Raw genomic sequence first — 25922 nt, 5'->3', positions numbered from 1 at the left:
ATTTTTAAGGTAAGAGTTCATTTCATTTGACCGATCTGTTACACTGTTTTTAGAGCCACTTATGCTAGCAAGCCCTTAGCACATTCACTTTAGCCAAGTGTGAAATATCTTTGTCCAATTTGAGTTTCCTTGCGTTTCTGTGTTTGCTGCTCGTCCCTCCTCCCGTGCATGCTTATCCTCTAGAAGTTTTTGCTGCGCTATCAATGCACCTAAATCAACTTCTGTTTTAATGCGAGCACAGAAGGTGCCTGATACTGAGGAAGTCTTGCCACTTCCAGAACTTGCTCCACTTGCAGCACTTTGTGCAGACAGTTCACACTAAACTGTATAGATAACTCTGCTCCTACTCTCTATATTCAAATTCAAAGTACATATTTATACATTTCAGGGTTTTATGCTGTTAAATCTCTATTATCCTTTTACCTCAGTACCAGTAGATTGTATCTGCGTACACTTTATTCTCTATAGTTTGTTTGTTTGTTTGTTTGTTCATTGTGCACTCTATTATTGTGGTAGTCTCATGTCACAGAGGGAAAGCGATAAACGTCTTCTCGATTCTAGTATATATGGAGAAATTGACAATAAATCTGACTTTGACTTTGATTGTCTGCTTTGCACATTTGATATACTATCACCTGGCTTCACATCATCCTTTACGCCTTCATGAAATGCGATAGGGCGTGCGTCCTGTGCTGCTGCCTGTGGGATGTCATCCATTTGAAAGTGACAAACATCATTTGCTGCTGCAACCAAATCATTTTCAACAGGACTGGGAACACCTTCCTTTTCATCCAACCACTGAATTACATCCTTCGTAAATGTGATGCTGTCATATTCAATCATTGAAAACTAATCATGTTTAACAATTTCATCCTCAGGTAACAGTGGAATTATTGTTTGATGCAGGTTAACCGCAGGGTCAAGGAGCTGAGCTGTTTTCAACCAGGATTTCAACTCTCGTGCATTTTAATTTTGTTCCATGAGCTTTATCATTAAGCCTTTTATTTTGTTCTGAATTGTTTTACGTTCATTTTGTAGACTTTCAACCTTATTTGCCCAGGCCTTTGCAGTAAGTTTGACATTTCATTTAGCATCCACTGCTGCAGGCCCAGTGTTTTCCACTTGTTCATCGATTCCACTCAGTGATATGTACAGTGAACAACAGTTAACAATACCCCCAGCAAAGTTTCCGATTTTCCACCGATTGTTCATTTCACATCAGTTAGATGTAGAAAACACCACAGATAATCACTCTCAACAAGCAGGACAGCGTGCCTCTGAGGACTTTTACATGCAAGCAGCGCTCCCCAGTTGATGCGCTGTCAATCAAACTGTATTCTATCCAACATACACAGCATGATACAGTCCCACCGGGCTAGAGTCTCTTGTGTTGCAGTTATGCACTATGTGGCGTGATCCTTATGTCCACAAATGCCATTTGGGTGCAGATTTTTTGTTGACAAAGTTTGAGTGACTCCAAATCTCAAAAACAAAGTCACTGAGAGGCTAAGTGAGGGAGCGTCACACAAACAGCAGATCCACATCTGTGTTGGCCAACTTCTGTATTTATACCAACGCCAAAAAAACAAGCAAAACCAGGCTAGGCACAGCTTGCTGTTCCAAACGTTCAGTCCGTGGGTAGAGTTTGCAATTCGATTTGGGGTCGACAAAAATTACGTTCACCCAACTCGTCTCTGTGCAGCTGCCATGGTGAACAGGTGAATATAAAGCCCGTTCAATCACCGCTCCATGACCAAACTTCCCCGTGACATGTGAGAACGATGTCAATCTGACAGCTGATGTCAACACAAATATAAACATCATTATCTTAGCATATAGCCCCTGCATCCAGGGGCTGGACAGGAAAAAAGTTCATCATGCTCTGTCTCTACATTGAAGTGAATGGATAATTAATTGGTTTTAGAGATTTGTGTCTCAAAGGTCAATGCGAATGAAGATGAGCGATCACAATCACAATAATATGAAAATATATTATTGCTGATTCTTTAGTCCAGTATTTTCTGTCCAGTAGAAGTAAGATTTATTGACACATGCTGGGTCAACAGATAAGGCTGTGTGTAAAACATACATTTTTAAAAATTGAACCATTTGCCAGCCCTTTCGGACACGCATGTGAAAAACAAAATAATGCATACTAGATTAGTTAAAGCTTTGTCTTGGGAAAGCATTCTTATTGTAAACTCCAGCACCACTCTGTAAAAAGTTAGTGAATTATTATTTTCTTCAGCTTTCATTTGCTATGCCAGTTTTGTGTTTTTGCATTTATAGGGATTGTTCTGTTTTGTGTTGAATCTGCCTACTTTGGGGTAACCAGAACTTATCCAGACTATTTGATCAGCGGGATATTTGAGGTCAACTTGATAATCGGACTTATTTTCCATTTTGCTACACTGTTTGAGTCCCATGAAATTTGAGATACGGCTGCTGACTGAGACATCTGAAACCGCAGCTATGGCGTGGCGTATTGTGGGCCACCACTCAAGTCAGCCTTGTGGTGAATGTTGTTCCAGGGAATGACATTTTTGAGTCTTGTAGCCGCAGATATTTCAATGCTTAGAGGTGATTATTCCAGCAAAGACTCTTCTCAGCCGCTTTGGGACTTTCTCTCCCTCCTCGCAGGCGAGCGTGGGCAACAGTATGGGTACACGCCGGGGTCCCGGCTCTGGGGCCGTTACATGGTGAACAGCAGGCAGTGTCATCTTATGCATACAGAATATGATACGTGATACGAACAGATTTATTCATTTGTGATTTAGATGAGGTGTGTTCCAAGCAGACAGATATAAATAGTTTTAAAATATATTCAGTGTATAGAACATCAGTACTTTTATGGGCTGGGGTAGTTTCAAGTCTCTTGAAGAATTAGTTATGGATCGAGGGCCTGAAAAGTTCGGTAACCGCCTGAATTTGAGAGCTTGTAGGTTTCTTTAGTTATTGGAATTTAGCAGTATAAATTTACCAATGAATACTGGGAATTTTTTAAAAAGAAAGAAAAAAGATTAAATACACACATCCATGCCCATAATCATTTCACAAGCTTTTTGTTGTTGTTCTTTCTTTCCAGGCACAGATGACCACTGTGGAAAATGAAAATAAATGTTTTTGCCAAATCACTTTAACATTTAACATTTAATCATGTCTGTAGTTGTATTGCTATAAACTCCAACATAAATTGATTCCAGCCTGCCGGATAGTGAGGAACAAAGTTCGTTGTGTTGTTTTTATGATTTAAAATGATTTATGAATATATTTGAGTCAGAATCTCTGGTGCTGATAAAAAGGAACATTGAAAAGTTAATATTGAGAATTGGGATGTGATTGATTATTCTTATTATATCATTCACTATATGTGCATATTTTGGGGCAATCCAACATAATATGATATTACTTGGTCAATTGTGGGTGTGTATTCTTAAAACGCATGGCATTGAATGTGCGATGAGAACATCTTGTTCTCCACCAACCAAGCACCGTTTCCATGCTGACATTATGATGCATAAATGCATTGCTTGTTCAACTTAAAATTGCAATCCCGAATTGCAATCTACTTTCTTTTAAAAAAAAAAATGTCACGGAAAATGATTCTTTTCAACGCCGGAGGAACCATGGCTCTTTAGAAGGGTTGATGATGTTGCCACAGCTAATCGTTATGCTTCTATTCTCCATTTCTGTGACAGATTAAAAAGGACATGTGCTGCCCTCTGCAGGACAGACTTGAAAATGCCGCAGTAAAAGAGAGCCGGGTCCAGGTGAGTGTGTCGGTTTGAGGTTTAGTGGAGCCCGCATGGGAAACTACACTTGATGACGACAAACTGTGTGCTCGATATCAAACGGGTTCCCGTGTAGGTTCCGGAACCGGTTTCGGACAGACAGGCTTTCACTTTGACAGGAAATAAATGACTGGGACCACTTATTTTTAATTCTCCAACCAGTTTGCGTTCTCCGAGCCGAGAGAGCATATCAATACACCCCCATGACTTCCGGGTCCTGACGTCATGCCGTTACGTCTCGTTTGGTCTGTGACGTACACACGTTACAGTTCCACGCCATGTGGCGTAAACAATCGTCACCGATTGGTTCGACTCTAACGATAACTTCGGGAAGGAACGCTTTCAAGTTGTACAAGACTTATCTTTAAAGGTAGGTAAACTATTGCGTTGACCCTCCATTACAACTGTTTTCTGTCAAAATGTCCAAATATTTAAAACTGTGTGACCAGGATTGGTTAAAGTGAGTAACGAAATAAGTTCTCAACCAGTCAAAGTTTGAACAAATAAGAAAAGCATCAGAAATACCGTACTTAAGGGTTACTGGTTAATTACGATCATTGCCTTTAAAAATACATTTTTTTTGGTTAAACAACACTCATTTATTCGAAGTCATGGTATTTTAACATCCAAAAAAATGTCCCTCAAGAATCTAAATCTGCAACTTCTGGCTTCTGTGTTGACCACACACTCCTGTATGGAGGGAATTGCCAACGTGGTCCAAGGTTACAGTGTTTGCATTGATATTATGGGTTTCCTCTATCATACTGCTTTCCCAGATAATGATACTGTGAGAAAGCAGAGAAAGCAGAATCAGGACACGGGGTGGGGAGTTTTGGACAGCAGAAGTAGTTACCAGGGTTTTGAATACATCTATTGCTCAATGTTAATCAATCAATGTTTCATAGGGCATAATGGTTAAATTACCTTTTGAAACTTGTGATATCATCTTTGGGAAGTAAAAGACATTCAGGAAGATGATGAAACAAATTAGGCGCTAATGACTGCATTTTACCAGGTTTTTTTGCTGGTACTGTGCTCAGGTTCACATTCAGGGTTCAATAAATGTATCTGACATTTAGGTGTGGATTCTCTTGAGGATTGTAATTGTGCATATGGATTATTGAGAGGGTGTGTGCACGGTAGCAGCATCTCATTTGTCTCAGACTGAAAGAAATGGGTTGCTGTGGTCCTTTTGTACATATTCACACTGGTTACCTATGACAAAACAATACTTAGGTCTATTACTTGTTCACATAACCAAGCTTGTAGAGATTCATGAAATATAGGCCAAAATGTTATGCATTCTAGTTAAGGTAGTGAATGGGAAGAAAGAAAAATGTAGCAGGATTAGTAATACATGGTATTTTCAAGCAATATCCGCTCTGCATTAAGGACGCCCACAACTCTTCGCCTCAAAGTGCATTAGCAGAATCAAAATGACTGCATGAATCTTTAATAGTATCGGGGAAATACATCAGCTCAAATCTCAATTAGAACTGACAACCTAATCTCAAACTTTCCAAATGGACACAAGGTTCTTTTCATGCAGGGGCTCGTTCATTTGGGGCTGACAGTAAATAAATACTCTGGCCACAAATCCAAACATAACTTTTATTCAAGTATTAAAATGTAAAGCACATTATTTTTGAATATCAACAAAATACCAATCAAGACAGTCAAACACAAAACTCCCCATTTCACCTCAACAATCAATTTTTACTGTTTATCTTTCCAATGATCCCCTCTCCTGTCTCCTCGTGCTCATGTAATGCATAGAAATGTTTGCACAGTAGCTTTAGTAAACTACAATCCTGTGTCCCAAAAAGATTTCAGTTGGTCCCTTAACTAAAATATGATGGGGGAGGGGTGGGGTTGAAAACAGAGTGTTTCATGTATGTATTTGATTAATGACAAATAGATCACTAGCCAAGCAGGTTACTGAACTTAGCAAAGCACTTTCACACGGAGAGCTTATCAATTTTGGGGCGTTGGGGGCTCGGTATTGGAATTGCAGCTGCGTTCATGAAGGAAACACTAATTGAATACACATTCGAATACATATTTTCATGAACGGTGTAACATTTGTATACTTGTACAAATAATATTTGTACCTAAAGTCAGAAAGTATAGCTTGAAACGTAATGCTGTTTCCCTATCAAATGACATTGAAATACACCCAAAATGCTTACCATTCATTTGTAACATCATGCTTGATTTTATCAAAAGTGAATATCAGAAAGGCACAACAAAATGAGATCCTCACCCAGACAACCCCAAAGTATACTAATTGTTCCCACAGCAGTTTCTTTTGCTTTTTTTTTAAACTGTGTATCATAGATTATCTATTTAGATAAACATATTTACAGCAGTCGCTCCATTTTCAATGAGAGCGTTAGCAGGCATTTCTCCCAGTTTGACAGGGACAGAGGCATAGGTATTTAAAGAGCTTTTGTGCCTTTCATTTGGTTTAGTGGGTTATATGCCCTTAATATTTGACATCGTCATAAATCTGGTAATTAGATGAGCACATTACTAACAACCGGGGTAATGGGCTTAACACCTGGGAGACATCTTGAAATAACATTAGTGACCAGGGTCAAAAAACCCAGGGGATGTCCTATGTATGCAGTAAAAGGTGATGCAATGAGAAATCCTTTATAATATTCACCCCATTTAAATTAAATAAAAGAGGGAAAAGGTGAGGAACTCACACAAACAAGGAGTTCTCTGCAAAAATGACATCAACTTGTGGCCACCAAGCTAATAGCTGATTGCTGCAAGCAAAACCTCGTACTTCACTGAAAAACTGACTCCCTCGCCAAAGTGCCTGTGAGTGCTTTAGATTGCAATAACTTCAGAAAAAAGACATTTGTATGAGCAGTGCTATTCTGTTCTATTATCGGTGTACCATCCTTACAACAGTTTATCAAAAAAAATTCAAATAACAGAAAAATGAGGATAAAAAACAAAAATGTGTGCTTATAAGAAATAAAGTTAATCTGCAGAGTAGAAATAAACATTCATAAAACCTTATCTGTCTTCATAACAATAAACAATAAACATGAATTACTGAATAATATATGAATTACCATAAATCCCAACACAGCACAATGCTCTAAAACAAGTGCGATGAGATCTGTTCTACAGCCAACGGTGACAAGTCGAAGGCAGCGTAATACTAGAATGCACTCCACTCAAAGTATTGCCGGCCACATGTAGCACTGGGTCAAGCTGGATACGGAAGGAAAATGAACAGAGGTAAAACTAGTGGAGTGATGTCGGGCTCTGATGCAGCACCTGTCTGCTTAGGGCGATTTCTTCAGCCGTACTTTTGGGGAAACGGCAGTCTCGCGGACCGACCTGGAGCTGAGTCATGTCCACCACAAGGGCACTCAGAGTCCTACAATGTCCTGGAAGAGTCTGTCAGTCTCTTGTTGTCAGTCTGCCGTGATGCCTTTCTCTCTGAGCTCCTCTGTCACTCGCACCAGGTAAGTGGGGTCTGGGTAGCCAAAACTGTCAGGAGAAATAAAAAGGCATCACTGCGCCTGTAGGAGTTTAAGCAGCAGAGGTGCTGACTATCTACTGTCATCAACAAGAGAAAATTCACTTGTCAGGAAGTTGAATTGCATCTGTCAATCTCTCCTGAGCTTATTCCACAGCTGTTAAGTTGTTGTCGAAACTATATGCAGGATGACTATGTGATATTCATCTCTAGCAAAAATCCAGTACATACCAGCGAGGCCCGCCCCATACTGAGGTCTTGTGGTGAATGTCATTCCAGGTGATGACATTTTGCATGCCTGTAGTCATGGAGGTACCGATGGTGAAGATAAGGCGCTGCTCGAAGGCCCGGCGCAGCAGGCCCAGCACTCGGTTCCCCTCAGGGCTGTCAGGGAGGTAGGCCACACGGTCTGTTCCGGGATACCGCACACCTGGGTTAGGGTGTTCTGGCTGTTGGCATCAAAAGCAAAGAAAAAAAAATAGAATAATGGCATTGAAATACTCCTAAAAAAGAATAATCATGAAAGTGGATCAGAAGCAGCTGTGGTTTCACACTCACATAGCCTTTAAAACTTTCAGATCAACTCACACATGTCACTTTTAGAATTCAGTAAGGAGAAAGCTTAGTTCCGTGTCCTATTGATATTACCAGGGGTTTTCCTCTGTTATGCTTGACAAACAAAAATTATTTAAACAGGAAGCTGGAGTTTAAAATGGAAAATTACAACTCTAAAAGACTAGCATTTTACATCGACAAACTCAAGAAAAGACACAGGCGCTTTCACATTTGTTCATTGCGCAAAATGTGTCATGTAACATTGCTCTGCCTGTAACAGTAAGATGGGAGAAGTAAAGGAAGGTGCAATACAAAAGCACACATTTACCCCACAACACATATAAAAAGTAGGGTGGATGAAATCTTCCCCCTGTAAAACAATTCAATAATCTTAATCAGGTACATTTGAGCTTGATTTGCCTCATTATGGGATTTACAAGAGTCTTCGTTAAGCTGGTCAACTGACCATGAATTAAATTACAAACATATTTGAATGCAGTTGTAGGGAACACTGACTAAAAAGTTGTTTCTGGATGTTTCGTCTTACATTTATAACTTGTCAAATTATCTACCATTAAAATCTTTTATCACATTGTGCTTTTGTTAGTGGCACATTAGAAATTGCCCATCTTAAACTGTATCTACTGAACACATTTTCATCTGAAGCCCAATTTCCACAAGGGAAGAGAGGTAGAAGAAAGAAGGTTAAAGGTCTAGGCAAAGTGCTCCCGTCATTAAGGAAACAGGATCATTTGCTCAATCTGAGGTGATCCATTCCTCAGTTTTCTGGGTCCAGGTCTATTGAATATTAATTCATATGCATAGTTAGCTAGACATCTGAGGGATGGTTTTCTCCACATTAGTATATTTGATGTTTTCCAGCACTTATTTACCTACAGCTTGCTGCTTAAACATCACTGACGTGACAACATGTTATCCCTGGGATGGAGAGCACCGCATGCTTTAAGTAAACTCACCGCCTGTAAGCCGGGAGGGAAGCTGTAGATAATGCAGATACACCCATAGCCTTCATGACCAGGAAGCTCCAGATCAGGATCTCGCTCTACAATCATATTACCGTTGGAAGGCTGGTTCCCGATCAGCTGGCCGTATACCAATCGACACACAGGACATGCCTTCTTCACTTTAAAGGCTTGGTCCAGGCAGGAGTGGCAGAAGGAGTGGCCACACCTTTCAAGCGTGGTCTTTTCCACAATGTCCCCCATGCAGATTGAACAAGTGTTATTGTCCTCTGCCTCGCTGTGAGATGTCATACCAGAGTCCGTGTCTTTCCTCTGGGTTGCCTCGTGAAGCACAGAGCAAGCCTCCTCATCACCGGGCTTCCTGAACCTCTGCTGCTGCCTCTGAGAGCGTCGCGGCTGGGGCGGCGGCGGCTGAAGCAGGTTTCCCTCCCCGTTCGGCTCCAGGAGTCCAACGCAAGGCAGCAGAGCCCTCTTCCTCCTGGGACCACCCTCCTGTTTGCTCATTTCCTTGCGGGCACAGCGGCATAAGTCAATGAAGGCTTTTCGTGTCTCGCTGGAAATGGGTCCATCCATCACCCCGGCACCAGCGTTCCGAGAGCCTTCCACGGGCTGCAGCCTGACGGCGCAGCAGCCCCCCCTCTCTCCTCGCCTAATGATACCAGCACTCATCCCCTGTCTGTGCTGGAAGTCAATGAGCCAGGGCCTTCCAGCTGCAGCCAGGTAATCCCACACCGCCTGTGAAACCAGCACCTCATCACTGCCCTGGCCAGCACGCACACTCATTTCATCAGCGGAAACTGCAGTGGAAGACAACACACAGATTCATCAGCGCAGCACCATGTTTGAACAAAGGCATGAAGAAACACCACTTGCTCTAACTGTTGGTTGTTGAAGTTCTCCTAAATGGTGTCGCTATTTGTTGCATTTTTTTTTTTTTTTAAATCCAAGTTGGGTAATGTGTTTGTTTGGTTTTAGTCTCTTTTAGAATGCTTGACACAACAAAGCAAAAAGGTAAATATATAAATGTGTGTGTGTGCATACATATACACACACCTAACAGCTGAATTTGTTAACAGAATGTTATAATTTAATTAGAATTAATTGCAATGACAAGACGGATGTAAAGTAGATACAACAGCCAATATCGCGGCACTGCTGAGAAGCTATCAGCTGTTCACAGATCCAGACTGTAAACAAAGGAAACTAAATCCTGTCAAATCTCAGTCCAATGACAGCCACGCACACAAACACACACGCACACGAACACACACAGAGGCGCGTTGTTTTAAGGGCTGCGGGGTTACCTTGTGATCCCATAAATTCCTTCAATATCAAATAAAGCTTCCTGTTGAACAGAAAAGAGAGGGAGAGAGGCTGAAGGACTGGAACAAACGTTTATCTCGGCTGCTCGACGACGCGACGGCTTAGCCGTTCTCCGCAGCGGCCAAGGAAACACTACGATTTCGCAACATGAACCCGGACTTTGCAACGTCCCCCGCTAACATTTAGCCAAAGTGTTTCTCCCCCCTTTTCGATACCTCACCCTTCTCCGTAGCTAGTCGCCGCCTGACAGGGAGGTTTCGGGTCTGTATTTAAGTTCAAGAGCTCTCTCTCTCTCTCTCTCGCTCTCTCTCGAAGGAGGAGGAGGAGGAGAAGAAGGAGGAGGAGGCCTTTGTGGCGTTCCGGTGCAGTTTATCCACCAGTGCCTCGTATGCTAACTGTCAGGACATGATCTCCTGCTCGGGATTAGCTCTCCGACGAGCTTCTCCTCGGCGCCGCCGGCGAATATCCCATAATACAAATTCCGCTCCCGGGTCGCCGGTCTGGCTTCGTGTCCGCCGTCCGCCCTCGCCTCCCCTCCAATGTCCCCCTCCTCCCCGGAGCTAAACGTCTACCGCCGAAGGCGAAACGTAAACAGCCGCTTATCTGGCCCCAGCGAGGTGTCAGCGGTTGATACGCTCCGTCCGTCTGGTCGTATCTCCCGAGGCTCCGCTCCTGACCGCGTCCTCCTCCTCCTCCTTCCCCCCTCCCCGCGGCCCGAGAGACGGCGACAGGGTCCGCCGAGAGACCGGCCCGGAGAATGTGACCAGGAAGTTCGTCACCAGAGGTGACACCATAGGCTGACAAGTGGTGGCACATGTTTTGTTTTTATTCATGTATTTAATTTGGATGTATTTGATTTTATTTTTATTTTTTTTATTTTTGGTCGTGATGAGCAGCTTTCATGTCAACGCGACACTCAGCACACACTCGCTCATGCGGATCTGCAAATACAAATGGGGGGGCAGCACGTCTCATTGCATTTAATTTAAAAATCTTTTTTTGATTAACCCTCACTATATTGTAAAATGTTTATTTTACCAAAATTGCATTTGTGCACAGTGAGAAATACATGAACTTCTCCAGGAGCTGAAGTACATAGTTGACCAAACACTCTTGGATCTCTTCTTGTTTAACTTCTGACCATTTTACATTGTTTACAACTTTTTTTTTGTGATCCAAAAAGTAGATCGTGATGGATCAGACTCTGTGGAGCCAGTTCTTGATTCCCATTCCCCTGTGCTGAAAGGTGTCAATGTTTTTCTTTTTTTTCTGGCAACTTCACCTATCCTATAGTCAAGTAATACAAGCCCATTATATTGGCGCCAAAATGTTTTACCGCTTTTGTATGGCAAAGTGACTATAACAGAGTTAATCCTAAAAATAATAATCGGAAGAGGAAATGCATTCCCACATATGACCTTTTCAAATATGAAAGCTGGCATCCATGAAGTTGCAGTTTCACGATTCAAATTCTGTTCTCCCACTGTGACCGCTGCAAAGTAATGGACAAGATGTCTATCAAAAACGCTAAAGGGACATTGTATCCCTTTAGTTAGTTAAACTTTTTCTTGCACCCCTTGTAATCTTATAACTGGCATCATTATTTTCTTTCTTTCCAGTGTACAGTTCCTGCATGTTGAAAAGATGTGCTCTGAAGTTTCAGCCTCAGTGCAGTGAGTCCAAAGAGCTGCATTGCCTTGGTAAAGTTTTCCAGCAGTTGGCATCTCTGGTCATTTTTTGTTTTGCTCTTTTACTGCCAGCTTGAAAGCCTGTTCTCCACTAGTAATGATTCCTGTCAAGGTTGCCCAACTATCCTTCTTCACTCAATTACGACCGTTCTCATTTTTTCCTTTCTGCTTTCAAACCCTTTCCTGTGGAAAGTGGTAGTGGTAGATTCTCCCTGTCAGATGTGAGGAGATAAGAGCATGCAGGAGGCTGGACATGACCTAAACACTATTACCCCAGACACCAACATATATTTTTTTGCAGCAACCATACCCCAAATCCCCAAATTATGTTGTCTTTGCAGATGTTTTTGCATCTCCATTTTGCTTTGCTGGGTGTCCTTTGTATGAGTCACTTCTCTGTGGCGATGTGGTTAGTTTTTTGTTTTTTTTTGTCATTTTAGTAACAAAATAAATATCAATGCACACTCCTGCTGTTAATCCTGAGTGGCATGACAGGAACACAGACTTTACGCTTGAGAGCTGGCTGATTAAAGACAGTAAATGTGTTATCCAGCTTACTCTGATATTTCTTATACTATACAGCCCAACTGGCTGAAGCCGAGGTAATTTAGCTTTGCGGTGCATGTCTAAAAGGGGCTTAATATACTTGTAACTGTCCAGCCCCCCTTTGTCTGCTCCAGTTTCATCATGGTTTGTTTTTCACCTTGTTATTGCCTGCAGCAAATGTGCTACCCCATTTCACATTCACAGCAATGATTTCCTTTGTTGTAAATTGTCGATTTGTTCGTAAACAGTCTATAAACAAAATGATGTTTACAAAATATATATTTTATACTTTGTTTTATCCAGGTACCAAAATCATATATTTTAAGATAACCATATTGATGTTTACATCTGTCAATACAAAGAAAGCAATTGAATGCAGTAGCTTTTTTTTTTTAAAGAATGAAAATTGGTCTTGTTTTTACAAATTTCAAGTTCCCTTGTCTGTTAAAATAGATATGAAGTTGCATTCCCTTACTTGCACACCTGGGGCTTGGACACTGTATGATGGCCAGCTCTATGATAGCAACTTTTAGGTTATCCTTTCTTCCCTGGATTTGTCCAACACAAGATAATGTGCTTCGGGTCACATTATCAGTTGTAAACTTCGATGTTGATGGACATTTCAGACGTACGCTGTCGATAGTTTGTGGTTATCTCGATCCAGACAGAGTCCAATTACCAATCTGGGATGTAGTCGAAGTCAATGCATGAATTACCTGCACCTGCCAAACTGTGAAATGATTGTTCAGCATCATGCTATTTCTTCACAGAGACAGCTATTTAAAGTCATGGGCTTCCTGGGATACAGGATACTGTGATTTTCCTTCACAGAAGCACAGATCACAACGGCAAAGCAATTCCAATCTAAGATATGATGTCACCCCGCTGTTGCAAAATGACCTTAGACTGTGATGTGGGATGCCTGTTAATTGCTATTTTTTCCTTATCAGTGTGAGTGTGCCAGAGAATTATCTCAAAACGTGCAAAGGGCTAGTCATTTAACAATGGAATGAATTGACAACAAAACTCGAGTAAAAGATCTATCACATGTTAATCAGGCCTGTGTGGGTGTTTGTCTGGGGTTTCACAGTCCATGCTATTATGCTATTGAGTGTGAGCTTTCTGACCTGACCTCTTAATTTTGTATCTTTGAAGGGTGCGCTGTATCACCAACCTCAGCTCTTCACAAGCTTTTCAGAAACCTTAATGTCGAAAGAAAATCAGTTAGCATTCAGTTAAAAAAAATATGTATTGACTCAATTTTTATCCAGGTCATCTGGAGGTTTTTCTTGAAGCACTCTAGTCTAGCCACCTTGGTTAATCTTATGAGTTCAATTAAGAGACTGTAGCCTCAGACCAGGCCTCAAAGGTTTACTCAAACCTCCCAATTAAATGCTATAATATTCACCTCCATGACCAAATAGATAGCAAGCGGATAGTACATACCCGCCATCCGACATACTGGAGTTGATGACCAGGACTGTAAGTGACATCATGGCCCTAAATGATCCCTTCTTTCTGGATTGGATCTTTCTGCATTGATGAATCGATGAGCACGTATTTAATCCAGTATTTAATCCACCAAACTGAAAATTTTGCACCTGAAATTTAGTAGGATAAGATGGTAGAAATAGCTGATCTCGGATGAGCCTCTCTTTAGGAGAAGAACTTAAGCTCATGGATATGCCTTTGAATGCTTCTAAGATTTTGCAGAGGTTGGATTTGGCCTCAAACACTGCATTTTCTGAGGATTTTAGCCACCTAATCCGTAGCTTACATCCTGAAGAGCTTCACGAAAATCAACCTCGGCTCCACACCGATATAAGGCAAAAATTAATTTAAAGTGTTGCCTCTTTTAAATCTGGAGATGAAATTTCAAACTGTGGGACTAATAAAGGATTATCTTACTTTATCTTTCAGAGACAGGGATTCCTCGGGATATTTTGTTGAAAACTGAACACCGTATTTCTATAAAGCCTGGGGATAGCTGCCGTGCTGTGGAATCAATCAATCCTTGAGGAGCTGAACGTGTTTTACTCCAGATTTGATGTTACAAATAATTTCCTGCTTTTATTCATCCCACCAACGGTGAACCAAGTTGTTTGACTGTGTCACAACAGGAGATTCCTTTGGATCTATCAAGGACTAAAGTTGATGACGGGCCCTGGTCCAGAAAGGGTTCCTCGCAGGATACCGAATTGTCCTCCAAGTGTCTTGCGCCCTCGTTCACAAATGTTTTATTAAGTCCCCAGAGTGCCGTTTTATAGCTCTTAATTTCATACTCATCAAAATTCTAGTATCCAACTAACTTGTAAACCTTTTTCTTTTGCAATTTCAAGAACACAAGACTTAGCTACTTCTCTAAGACACTGATCATTTGTCAACATCATTGTACAGTCATCTAACCACTAAAAATGATCCCCAGCACATTTATTACACCATCAATCTCTGCTCAGCAATTTCAGAAGTTGCATGGCATTCTGAGCATCTTTTGCTAAACCCACCAACCCCTTTCCAATTTATCTCATCTTTCTCTGGTAGACACATTGTCCCAATATCTCTATCATTGATTGCCAGCCTTATACAAGCACAACTACCTCCAAGTATTGGACTCTATTGTCTCAGTGTCCTGCCTATGCTATTCACAAGGTAATGTTAACCAAAGTGTTCTAGGTGCTTTTTATAATTTTTTTGGTGTGGGTTGTTTTTCTTTTTGCAGGTAGAGTGCTTTGACTTGTGGGGAAAACCATAATGAGCCCAACAACATTCAAAGTACAAACCACTGACCGCCTTCTTTCCTACATTCAATCCATCCAGTAAAGCTAAGCCTTAATTCATGATTATGATCTCTGATTATAATTATAATTCTCATATACTAAGCATTTAAATTGTTCTGAGCTCAAAAGTAGGTCAAAAGTTCCATAATAGGCATATCTTGATTCTTTGGGTGTCTATTTGAGGGGTTGCAATGTACCTGACTGACTAACCCTGACTTTCACTGCAAAAAAAGAAAGATATAAATTGTCCATATTGTTGTTTAAAATGCAGTAACACTATAAAATATATGATTATAGTCCCACTGCTTATATGGAGATGGTTCGCAGTGGAAGCAATCCAGGGGTCAATCCAGGTGTCCCTGTCCCCGTTGATGGACTTTACCTCCTTATGGGCACCACAAGGTGTTCCCAGGTGAGATGGGATATACAGTATAATCCATTCAGCATATTCTGGGTCAACCATCAGGCCTCCCACCAGGTGAAACCCTTCTAAAAGGAGGTATATTCATAAGGTGCCTTTAACCACCTCACCTGCCTCCTTTCAACACAAAGGGCCTCTAAACCGAGCCTCAGCTGATTGTGCTCCTCAGTTTATCTTTAAGGCTTAGCCCGACGTCCAACAGAGGAAACTCATTCAAACACCTTGAATATAAGACCTCCTTTTTTCGGTCCCAACCTAGTTTGCGATCGTAGGTAAAGGGTAGAACATGAAATTGAGAACGTTGCGTTGTAGCTCAGCTCCTTCACAATGAAATGCAGATGCAGTGGCTCCATCACAGCGGCTGCTGTATCAACCGACCCATTTCACACGCCATCATCCCCCATTATTCGTGAGCAAAACCCCTGAGAAAATACCATGTATGAAAAATATATGTTTTTCCTGTTTGTCCACTCCTGCCTACCTCATTGCAGTATCTCTGGGAGAAGGGAGAATAATTTGAAAAACTCATAAAATCTATTCATCAATGTTGTCAGAGCTGAACTGAAAATAGAGAATAACTTTAATGTGTGTTTTGGGTTTTTTTTGTTGGATATATTGAATTCTTTATGTGGTTAGGATTTCCCATTGTGGATGATGTCAGAACACATCATTGCATTTATGCTAGAGCGGCTGGCGGAGACCAACTTTGCAGTGCTGCTAGATTTGAGAGAGAACATTAGAGAGACAGCGTGTGTCAAAAATAAGTCCAACTGAGTTTTCATCTGTCAGGTAGTACAAGGGATTGCATTACTGGCCAGTATTATTATTTAAATATAAATCTGGAAAAGGTCTGCTCGTGTGCCTCCAAACTGTAAAAGGGAAGCTTTGATCCGCAGTGTTGTGGGAAGTTAGGCTTTATGGGGGTTGGCATCAATGGAGTTTCATTACCGCCCCCATCAAGCTACTTTCTCCTTTTGTGCTCAGTGCGGTTAAAGCTGTATTTCAAGTCCAACTAGTCATCTGCTTTTCCTCTGCTAGTCTCCTGTTACTTTAATCATCTTTAATCTCTATATTTGCTCGGTTCCAGCTGCTTTCATATCTTGCCATCTTTAACAATTTGATGTCTATTTCTCCCAGCCACCTTACTCTTAAACACATATAACTTTGTAACAGCCGTACAGCGTACGATTGAGATAATTTTTTTTCCATTCAGAGTTTTGTCTTGCTGTCTCTCATTGTTTCAATACTTCTCTCTGAACTGATTTTTTTACTGCATTGTCCAGTTGTTGCTGCCAGTTTTAATGTGGTTTGTCAATGTTGTAGCCTCCCCCGACCACGTTGATAAAGTGCTCCTGTTCCTTTTTTGTATTCATTCTTCATGGCATCTTTTATATCAAATGAGGCCAGAACTTGCCTGTGAAAGTGGCCCTTTCCCCTCATTTATCTTCTTGAATTTATAAATATTATCTGATAGAAAAGATTCCTATGTCCCAAGGGTGTCGACAGAATGACGCAAAATCGCTGCAGACTTCTATATTGATGCAGTTTCCTAGTTGACTCTAGTGTATTTCTATAACCATAGCATACAACTCAACTGCACATGCACTCAGACAGTCCAATAATCCTCCACAAAATACCCCTTGATAGTGAGCGACAACAGTATCCCTCACGACCTTTTAGAAGAGACCTGTGTACTGTCTGTGAATTTAAACTCTATTGCTTCGATATTCAGTTTCTCAGCCCAAACAATTTGCCAGACTACAAAAACAGTTCTCCTTTTTTCAGCCACGCTGGATAAGTATCTTCGTGTCTTATCATAAATATCAAGTGATTGGCTGCCAATTACTTTTGTCACAAACTCACTGGTATTTTACCAGCTGAAACCAAGAGCACGCGTAATACGGCAGTTCCAACTCTTCCTCGCCCTTAAACCCACAGCTTGTTAAATTTCCTCACCACATCTCTCATGCTTATTTTCTTGCCTAAAAAAAGGCAACTTGCACTGATTTTCCTTCACCGCACACTTTTGCTAAATGACCGGATTCCTTGAAACAATTATAGTGCTTTGATTTTTGAATGTGAAGATATTTCAGATATTGTACACGCTTTCGGATTGCACGGTTTGTCAAAACTCTACAGACTCAATTTTCTTCATGCCACTTGACATTTTTTTCACTCAGTAGTCCCATTATCACCTGCACCTCACCCATACCGATGCTGACCAAAGATATCCAAAGATAATTACCATGCAACCACTTAATCAATATTCTGTTACACATAAAAAACCCTGACACTGACTTCTCACAGCACTTGTCATTTTCTTGGCCTTCTCCACATGCTCCTCTGTGTCATGTACCATTGGCAGGTTTTCAGATCCTAACACCCTTGGATAATACTCTTCTCCAGTGTGTCATCAGATAAATTAAGATGACCTCATCACCCCCTCGCCCCCCTTTCTCGCCAAATCTCTACCACTACCCCTGGTGACACCAACTTTGGGTCAATCTCTCTCACCTCACAATGCCTGCACTTATTTGTTGTATTTTTTCCACTTTCTCTCCCACCTGCAGTAACTTCTTCCTTGTTGTCATGTAACAAATTCCAACTGTGCCATTTTCCACTGTTGATGGTTTAAAGTCGGTTGAGAAAACAAGAACATGTTGCTTTGTTAATCACGCACATTATTGCCCTATTTGGTCCATCTCTGAGTAAAACACTGTGGAGAAACTTGTACTTGCGAATGTGGATAAGCTTGTGATTAACAATTAAACATAGTTTCATCCCATTTTCTAAAAATGGTCATGACTCTTTAAAAAAAAATTAAGGTTGTTTCAGGCGAAATGCCAGACTTGAGGTTTTGCTGGTACAATAATCTACTAAGTCTGGCGTTATCCTGAGCGTACCTCTTCTTTTCTTTTGGCCTTTCCCTTCAGGGGTCGCCACTTTATCCTGAGAGTATCTCAAGTCTCAATTTTTTATTCCGCTGTCTTCCTTGGCTCATTAAATTTGCCAGGGTTACTCAGCTCATCTTTCGCTTCTTTCACAAGCCTGAATTGCAGAAATGAATTCAAATTAGTCTAATCAATCTGAATCTCTCAGTTTGTTTCTGCAATAAAAAACAATGTATACAGGCCATTTTTATAGCACACATTTTATCATTGACTCCTGGCATTTTATATGCAATACCAGTTGTTTTGATATAAACATAAAGAGCTTCTTTTTCTCCTTCTTCTCCTTTCGGCTTTTCCCTTCAGGGGTCGCCACAGCGAATCAACCTTCTTCATCTAACCCTATTCACTGTATCTCCCTCTCTTGCACCAGCTACCTTCATATCCTCTCTCACTACATCCATAAATCTTCTTTTTGGTCTTCCTCTAGACCTTCTGCCTGGCAGCTCCAATTCCAGCATCCGTCTACCAATATATTCTCTATCCCTCCCTTTGTACATGACCCAACCATCTCTGTCTGGCTTCTCTGACCTTCTCTCCAACACATCTAACATGTGCTGTTCCTCTAATAGACTCATTCCTGATCCTATCCATCCTGATCACTCCCAAAGAGAACCTTAACATCTTCATCTCTGCAACCTCTGGCTCTGCCTCCTGTCTTTTGGTCATTGTAACAGTTTCCAGGCCATACAGCGTCACTGGTATCACCACTGTCTTGTACACCTTTCCTTTCATTCTGGCTGATAGTCTTCTATCGCATGGTACCCCTGACACTTTTCTCCACCCATTCCAACCTACTTGTTTATTAGTATTTCAGTAATTCCTGCAAGCCAGCATACATTTTGCAAGATGACTGGTAAGCCATTGGGCAATGCAGCCTCGGGGGGGTCATGGGCCAGTGTCTCCCTGAGCGAAACAGAGATAAGAGATGGAAAGGATGTACAGCAGGTCCGGGTGATTTACGATACAGAGGGAAATGTATTGACAGATCCTAGAAGAGTGATAGGAAAATGGAAAGAGTTCTTTGAGGAGCTGATGAAGGAGGAAAATGAAAGAGAGGCAAGGGTAGAAGACGTGACTATTGTAGACCACAAAGTAGCAGAGATTAGTAAAAGTGAAATGAGGAAGGCATTGAAGAGGATGAAGAGTGGAAAGGCAGTTGGTCCTGATGATACACCTGTGGAGGTGTGGAAGTGTCTGGGATGCATTCAGCTGTTTCATCCTTACACTGCGGCTCCGGGTGACTTAGGAAAATAAATTATAAATATTTAATTTAAGTGTATTTTATTTGTGTTAGTTCCTTATTTTAATTTTATTTCTAATTTGGAAAATTATTGTGATCTTGAAATATTCAAATAAAATTATATTTATTATTTTTTTGCCGCTCAAAATAAATGTCACACTCGCGGAAGCTGGTATACCTGCCAGCCAGTATAGTCCCAATTTGTAGATGCTGTGTGCAGAAGTTCAGGAGCAGAAGTCCCATTTACCAGGTAAAATATATATTCATGAAGATATTTTCCAAATATTTATTTTATTATTGTTTACTAACACAGTGATTTTTTTTCCCCAATTTATTTTTTAAATTCAGGTCAAGGCTACACTACACGCTTTGAAAGCCCAAAGCTCAAAATGTTCAAAATGTGTTCATTCCATAAATGAAATTTAATTTTCTCTATAGCACTTGGGGGATTTCATAAGCAACACACTACACACATGTTTAAACAAAGTGTAAAGGTAATAAAAAGCAACATATACAGTTGTACCTATAGTGGAAGGTACAAGGTAGTGGAAACTAGACTGAGAGCAGAAGTTAGCATTTGTGAATAGGAGTATGATTTCAGGCCTAGAAACAGTACTACAGATGCAGTATTTGCTTTGAGAATGCAAATGGAGAAGTACAGAGAAGGCCAGAGGGAGCTGCATTTTGTTTTTGTAGACCTAGAAAAAGCATATGTCAGGGTGCCAAGACATCAACTCTGGTATTGTATGAGGAAGTCTGAAGTGACAAAGAAGTATGCTAGACTGGTGCAGGACATGTATGCTAGCTGTGAGACAGTGCTGTAGGGATAACAGAGGAGTTCAAGATGTTTGCAGTGGTGATGGACAGGCTGACTATATTGGTGGACGAATGCTGGAATTGGAGCTGCCAGGCAGGAAGTCTAGAGGAAGACCAAACTGAAGATTTATGGATGTAGTGAGAGATATGAAGGTAGCTGGTGTGAGAGGAGGATACAGAGAATAGGGTTAGCTGGAGAAGGAGAGAAAGGAGAAGACTGGCCAGCCAATGGGGCTGTAACTCTTTGTCTTGATAACTATTTTTACTATTTTACTTTCTATTCAAAGAAGAAAAAGGGTTGTTCAGGCATGTGTTACGTTATGCTGAAATACAATGTTCATAAAGGTTTGTCATATTTTTTGGACTTGACATTTGAAGAAAATACCCACTAAAGAATGACTACAATGGAAAAGTATTTTCTTTTGCATCCTGAAAACCCATGAGCACTATTCTAGAGTTTCACACCAGTTCTTTTTCAAATCAAAAATTAAAATTAAAATATAATTAAACATTTATGCAGGTAGGAGTTGTGCTTGGCGAAGCAGTCTCATCGGTCGGTTCTACCAAGCGGTTCTTCCGCATGCGATGTCAGTCACGCCGCCGTAAGTGACCTGACCTCACGGTGGCGTTCATTCCCTGCGTGGGTACACAGTAGAAAAAATAAAAATAATAATTAAAAAAAAGAAAACAGCACACGTCGCGCACGTCGCGCACGTCATCCTATTCTAGAAGGCTCCGTTTCATCCGCATCGCGACCCGACGTGCTACGTCAACGTGACATCACGGAAAACTCGCGATGGTTTGCAGGACGACCGTCCAGGCTTTCTGTTGTCAACGTGAAGTGTAACTATTTAGGTCAGTAATACAGTTACCGGGCGTTACAGGTTTTAGTGTCAGTCCAGTGTCTATACAATAATTCAACGAGGGAGATAGCTTGCTAAAAGAATAAAAAAAATGTAAGTAGTGGTTTATTTTGTTACTTATAGTCGCCTCGGTTTAATTGTCGGATCATGTTGTGGAGGTACAGCTATTACTAGCTAACCTAGCTAGAGTATGAGAGTAGCACGGAGTCACTTGACGTGAACGACAGCGCCGATCCAAAAGCGCAGAATCATAAATGTACGGTCAAGGCCAGAAGGGCCGAAGTCTTCTTGTTTTTAGAGATGCTCTGCTATCCACGTGGAGCTAGATAATGCCAGTCATTTTGGCTGCAGGATAACGTTAGCAACGCAAAAGCATGGTGTCATCATTAGCTTGTCAGATTGAGCTAACTTTGGTTAACGCCAGCTTGCGGCGTCCCTGTCACGCACGTCGCTTTCTTCCGTATAGTGTCCTTTCCCCTCTTTACATTGGAAACCCATACATTTTACTTTTGTGTAATTATTTTGTGCTATGTACCCCCAGTTTAGCAACTACAACAGGTTGAACACTTATTCTCAAGTTTTCCAGATTTTACGGCACAGAGGTTAATACTACTACACTGTCAAGGCGAAACTGGGATATGTGTCCTACTAATGAAAAGACAAATCCACAACTACCATTTTTTAACAACTGCCATTAAACCGTATATTGTTAGATTTTTTGGGGGTGGTGGTGGGGTGGTTCTATTGTTAATTCACATCATCTCCTCTAAATCAGGCACACAGCAACGGCCACGTGGTACGACAGTCGCGATTGTGTTTTCGTGGATTTCTGTGTTAAGGACAGCAAAGGTGTGCAAGTACAGTTTGAGAAGACCAAGTTAAACTTCAGGTAAAATAAGTTAATGTCATGTAAAAGAAAATTACCAATGGGGCCCTGATTTCTTTGATCTCACATGTATAAATCAAAAATAATTTTTTGGGTTACAGCAGATGGTTCATAATTTTACAATTTAACCAAATGTATTTTATCTGCAGCTGTATCAATGGAAAAGATAATGTCAAGTTGGAGAACACAGTGGAACTTTTTGGGGATATTGATCCCATAGTAAGTTTTTTCACCTGCTTTTGTTTTTTTTTAGTCAAAAAAATGTATAGAGCCAGTGGAATAAAACTAATCGATATCCATTTCTCACACAGGAGTCTAAACACAGCCGTACAGACATGTGTATTAAGTGTTGTTTACAGAAAGTAGAGGCTGGGAAGAAATGGCCACGACTTATCAAAGACAAGAAAAAGGTGACACTACCATCTTGTTATTGGGAAAAAAAAATGGCAGAGCAATTTTGTTTTGATGGAAACCATTTATAGTGTTCAGACATTGGAAATGAACTTTACATAAATATTTTTTGGCATCAGAGTGAAAGTGTGATGTATTTTCCGACAGTGCAACTGGCTCAAAGTAGATTTCAGTAAGTGGGAAGACTGGGAAGATGACTCTTGTGATGAGCAGTCATATTATGACAAATTCTCAGAGGTACGTATATCGAATGTGAAGATCCTCTTGTTATTGCTTCAGTGGATTCTGAACATTGTTTATTGTGCCTTGGCCCTCCAGATGATGAACTCTGTTGGAGGGAATGATCTACCTGATTTAGATGATGAGGTATGTTTTTTTTAAACAAAAATAAGCATACTCATCCCTGCTGCAATTTTATTATTCTAATGAAGCAATATTAACCAACTTTTTCCTTTTTCAGCACGACAGTGATGATGACAGTAAGTATTTTTGATTTTTTTTTTAAGTAGTTAGACTAACAATTCGCAAGAGTCCTATGATGGGAAGCAGGGTAATGTACCGTCAGTTCTGAAGAAGATGAGCTGAAATGACACGGGCTTTAAATCAACTGCTCTTCACATTATGTGCTGGGAAACAGAATAAAGTCAAGTCTTGATTTTCATTAAGTTTTCCATTGCAAGACCCAAGGTCAACATTGTAGTCTGGATTAAGTCTAAATACATGGAAAATACAGTTTGAGGGTGACTAATTTTGTAGTTTTGTAGACATTACACACAGTTGAGGAAACTGTTTAATATTCTTTAATATGATTCATCTCTGAGGCTACGAGTGTCATTGTTGAGACATGGACTGTTCATGGAAGTTTCTCATCTTTGAAACAATCTTGTTTTCCTTTGTCTTTTATAACATCCTTGGTTTCTCTGACTTGCTTTTTCACTTAAAGTTTTTTTTTTTTATATAGTGACATTAATTATAGGTAAAGTTGAGCGATCTCACTGTTACAGAGAAGCTGACTCACAAAAATCAGCTTATGCTGATATGAGTAATCAGAACCACAACAGTCAGCTGATTCCTTCAATAAATGTTTATGAAAAGTAAAGTTCAGTGTGTAGTCTAGACTCCTTTTACACATCAGTGATTTTTCATCCCCCCCCCATCGCTTGATGAGCATGTACTGCAGTGTCAGGACATGAAGATGGATCTGTAGTCTTTCAATAAGCAGGGACCCAAGAACTAGAGCATTAAATGAGCCGTTACTGTTCTCTAAGCACTTTTTAATTACATATGGAAGTGTGAATTGTAAATTAAGAGTTCATATAATGCAAAGTCAGCATTTTTTTTTCCACAACGTTCTTCCCCTCTACCAGGGCACTGAATGTAAAGGTCGAAATTTATGATCTAATCAGTTAAATAAAAATATCAAACGGCATTATATAATTGTACATCAGATCATCAACAGTTTTTTTTTTTATAGTGCGTTCTAATGAACAAATCATGTTTAACAAGTTTCAATTAATCTTTATGTAAACATGATAAAGGTTTAAAAATGTGGGCAGAAGAATTCCAGAAAGCAGTCAAAATTGTAATTGTCCTGAAAACATTTGTTGTAAAAGTTATTGTTTTTTCATATTTTTCCCCAACGATAACTACTGTCCCACCTATAACACCATAATCTAATAACTCACTCATGCATGTTCCTTCTCCTTTGTCTTTTAGACTTGCCTGACCTTGAATCAGTGCCACCGCAGTAGTGAAAGCAAAACACGAGGGGGTTGAAGAAAAGGACGAACTTGAGTTGGGAGCCGCGACGGTGAAGAAATCTTATCTCTTTAGTTTCCAAAGCGAAACCCGTCATGGGAGTCACGTTGAGTGACTTTGGAGAGAGATGTGCACAGGGTTCGTGGCGACATACAGAGCCGTGCTTCGCTGTTCTGTTCTGCATGGACATTCTGTGTCCGTTCAAATGAAAATTTATTGTTAACTGACGAATGGGACGTGCTGCTGTCTTAAGCCTTTTTTTTTTTTTTTTTTTTTTTTTTTTTTTTTTTTTGCAATGCAAGATTGTGTTGTGATTTCTGAGAATGCAAAGCAACCTACAATACCTTTTTATAAGATGGCCTGTTTGTGTTGTAAGCTGCACTTATGTGTTCATTAAATACGTTCTAATGTCTACACAAATCTGCAAATATTTAACAGAAAACTTCTGATTTTAGTCATATCTTGGCTCATTAAAAAAAAGAAAAGAAAAGCTTGTGCATTTTACAGCTTTAAGCGAGTTGTAAAGTCCTTGTACATGCTTTTGAACTCCATGTTTATCTGCCAGTTGTTGAAACATTGTAGCAAATTAATTTTATTTTCATTAAACAAAGTTCCAAATTGAAGGAAGTAATACTGTGTACTTTTAAGTTGTTCCCAAGCCGTAGGCGTTATAGATGTTTGTTAATCAGAGAACTCCAGAGTCATCCTTCGGAGTGTTGAAATGCGTAAAACACTTTGTACTCTGGGGGTTTGGTTTGACATTTCTAATAAATCTGGTTCACTGTTGAATACAAGGCTTGGGTGTTGAATTGTTACTTTTTCAGCTCATATAACTCTGATCCTTTGCTGAGGGACTACAGTATTGATGTTACTGTATCATCAGTCAACCATTCTGAAAACAAAATGTGAAAAGTGCAAATTCCCCTGCTCACTTTTTAATGGGAATAAATTGAATTGTGCTGGCACATTGCTGCTGCTACTGTACTGTCCCAGATGCTTCCATCAGGGTGGGGTATTGTTTCCTCAATGATTGCACTAATAGATAGCGTTTGTGTTTTGTTCCATCTGCTATTGTGTTTTTAAACAAGTCGGTGGCAAGTATTGCTGCAGTGTGACATATAATGTGTGCAGTGCTAAATGAAATTAACTTATTAATTTTTTTCCTTTAGGACCTTTTTTTTTATTCAGCCTAAGTGAAAAGGAATTTCATAAAGCAGCTTTCAAATGTCAGAATTATCTATGATCTTGTATGATCTAGTGAATACAAGAACAGTAGTTAACGATCAATAATGCATGTTGAATACATGGATTCCAAAACTCCAAAAACCATCTGGTATTCAATTTGCAAACTAAGGTTATTAAAAAATGTATTGCTCTTAATAAATGCTTTAAACGTTGACCAAGGTGATAA

General features: G+C 40.3%; 2 protein-coding genes and 1 long non-coding RNA gene across 3 annotated transcripts; 2 read left to right on the top strand and 1 right to left on the bottom strand.

The window, feature by feature from the left end:
- Nucleotides 1-5391: 5391 nt before the first annotated feature.
- dtx3 (deltex E3 ubiquitin ligase 3) lies at nucleotides 5392-10853 on the bottom strand. The gene is made up of 5 exons (XM_086141178.1): nucleotides 10375-10853; nucleotides 10136-10176; nucleotides 8826-9628; nucleotides 7525-7742; nucleotides 5392-7304 (listed from the first exon to the last, which is right to left on the bottom strand). Exons 2-5 carry the CDS (start codon nucleotides 10146-10148, stop codon nucleotides 7229-7231), a joined length of 1110 nt encoding a protein of 369 aa, XP_085997304.1. The 5' UTR covers nucleotides 10149-10176; nucleotides 10375-10853; the 3' UTR covers nucleotides 5392-7228.
- Nucleotides 10854-10876: 23 nt separating this feature from the next.
- LOC147214294 (uncharacterized) lies at nucleotides 10877-13414 on the top strand. Its single transcript, XR_015104338.1, has 3 exons — nucleotides 10877-10938; nucleotides 11341-11400; nucleotides 11774-13414. It is a non-coding gene; the product is annotated as an uncharacterized LOC147214294 (long non-coding RNA).
- A 7991-nt stretch (nucleotides 13415-21405) lies between these two features.
- On the top strand, nucleotides 21406-25300 carry ptges3a (prostaglandin E synthase 3a (cytosolic)). The gene is made up of 8 exons (XM_086141568.1): nucleotides 21406-21549; nucleotides 22232-22345; nucleotides 22492-22561; nucleotides 22654-22752; nucleotides 22901-22990; nucleotides 23072-23119; nucleotides 23214-23232; nucleotides 24470-25300. Coding segments are annotated over exons 1-8 (477 nt in total). The 5' UTR covers nucleotides 21406-21547; the 3' UTR covers nucleotides 24505-25300.
- Nucleotides 25301-25922: the final 622 nt, after the last annotated feature.

This window comes from Fistularia commersonii, chromosome 34 (genome assembly GCF_037954325.1).
Source record: "Fistularia commersonii isolate RoL2024-O1a breed Wild chromosome 34, RoL_Fcom_v1.0, whole genome shotgun sequence".
Taxonomy (NCBI): domain Eukaryota; kingdom Metazoa; phylum Chordata; class Actinopteri; order Syngnathiformes; family Fistulariidae; genus Fistularia; species Fistularia commersonii.
Note: the sequence above shows the minus strand (reverse complement) of the source record. Positions and strands in the feature narration are given on the sequence as shown.

What these genes read in the sequence shown, in the direction of transcription:
- dtx3 (XM_086141178.1), bottom strand. An exon ending in TCCCTCCCGGCTTACAGGCG is followed by an intron (nt 7,743 to 8,825) that starts GTGAGTTTACTT and finishes TGATGCCAACAG; the next exon opens with CCAGAACACCCTAACCCAGG. An exon ending in GTATGGGGCGGGCCTCGCTG is followed by an intron (nt 7,305 to 7,524) that starts GTATGTACTGGA and finishes TTCTCCTGACAG; the next exon opens with TTTTGGCTACCCAGACCCCA.
- ptges3a (XM_086141568.1), top strand. An exon ending in TTATCAAAGACAAGAAAAAG is followed by an intron (nt 22,753 to 22,900) that starts GTGACACTACCA and finishes ATTTTCCGACAG; the next exon opens with TGCAACTGGCTCAAAGTAGA. An exon ending in ATTATGACAAATTCTCAGAG is followed by an intron (nt 22,991 to 23,071) that starts GTACGTATATCG and finishes TTGGCCCTCCAG; the next exon opens with ATGATGAACTCTGTTGGAGG.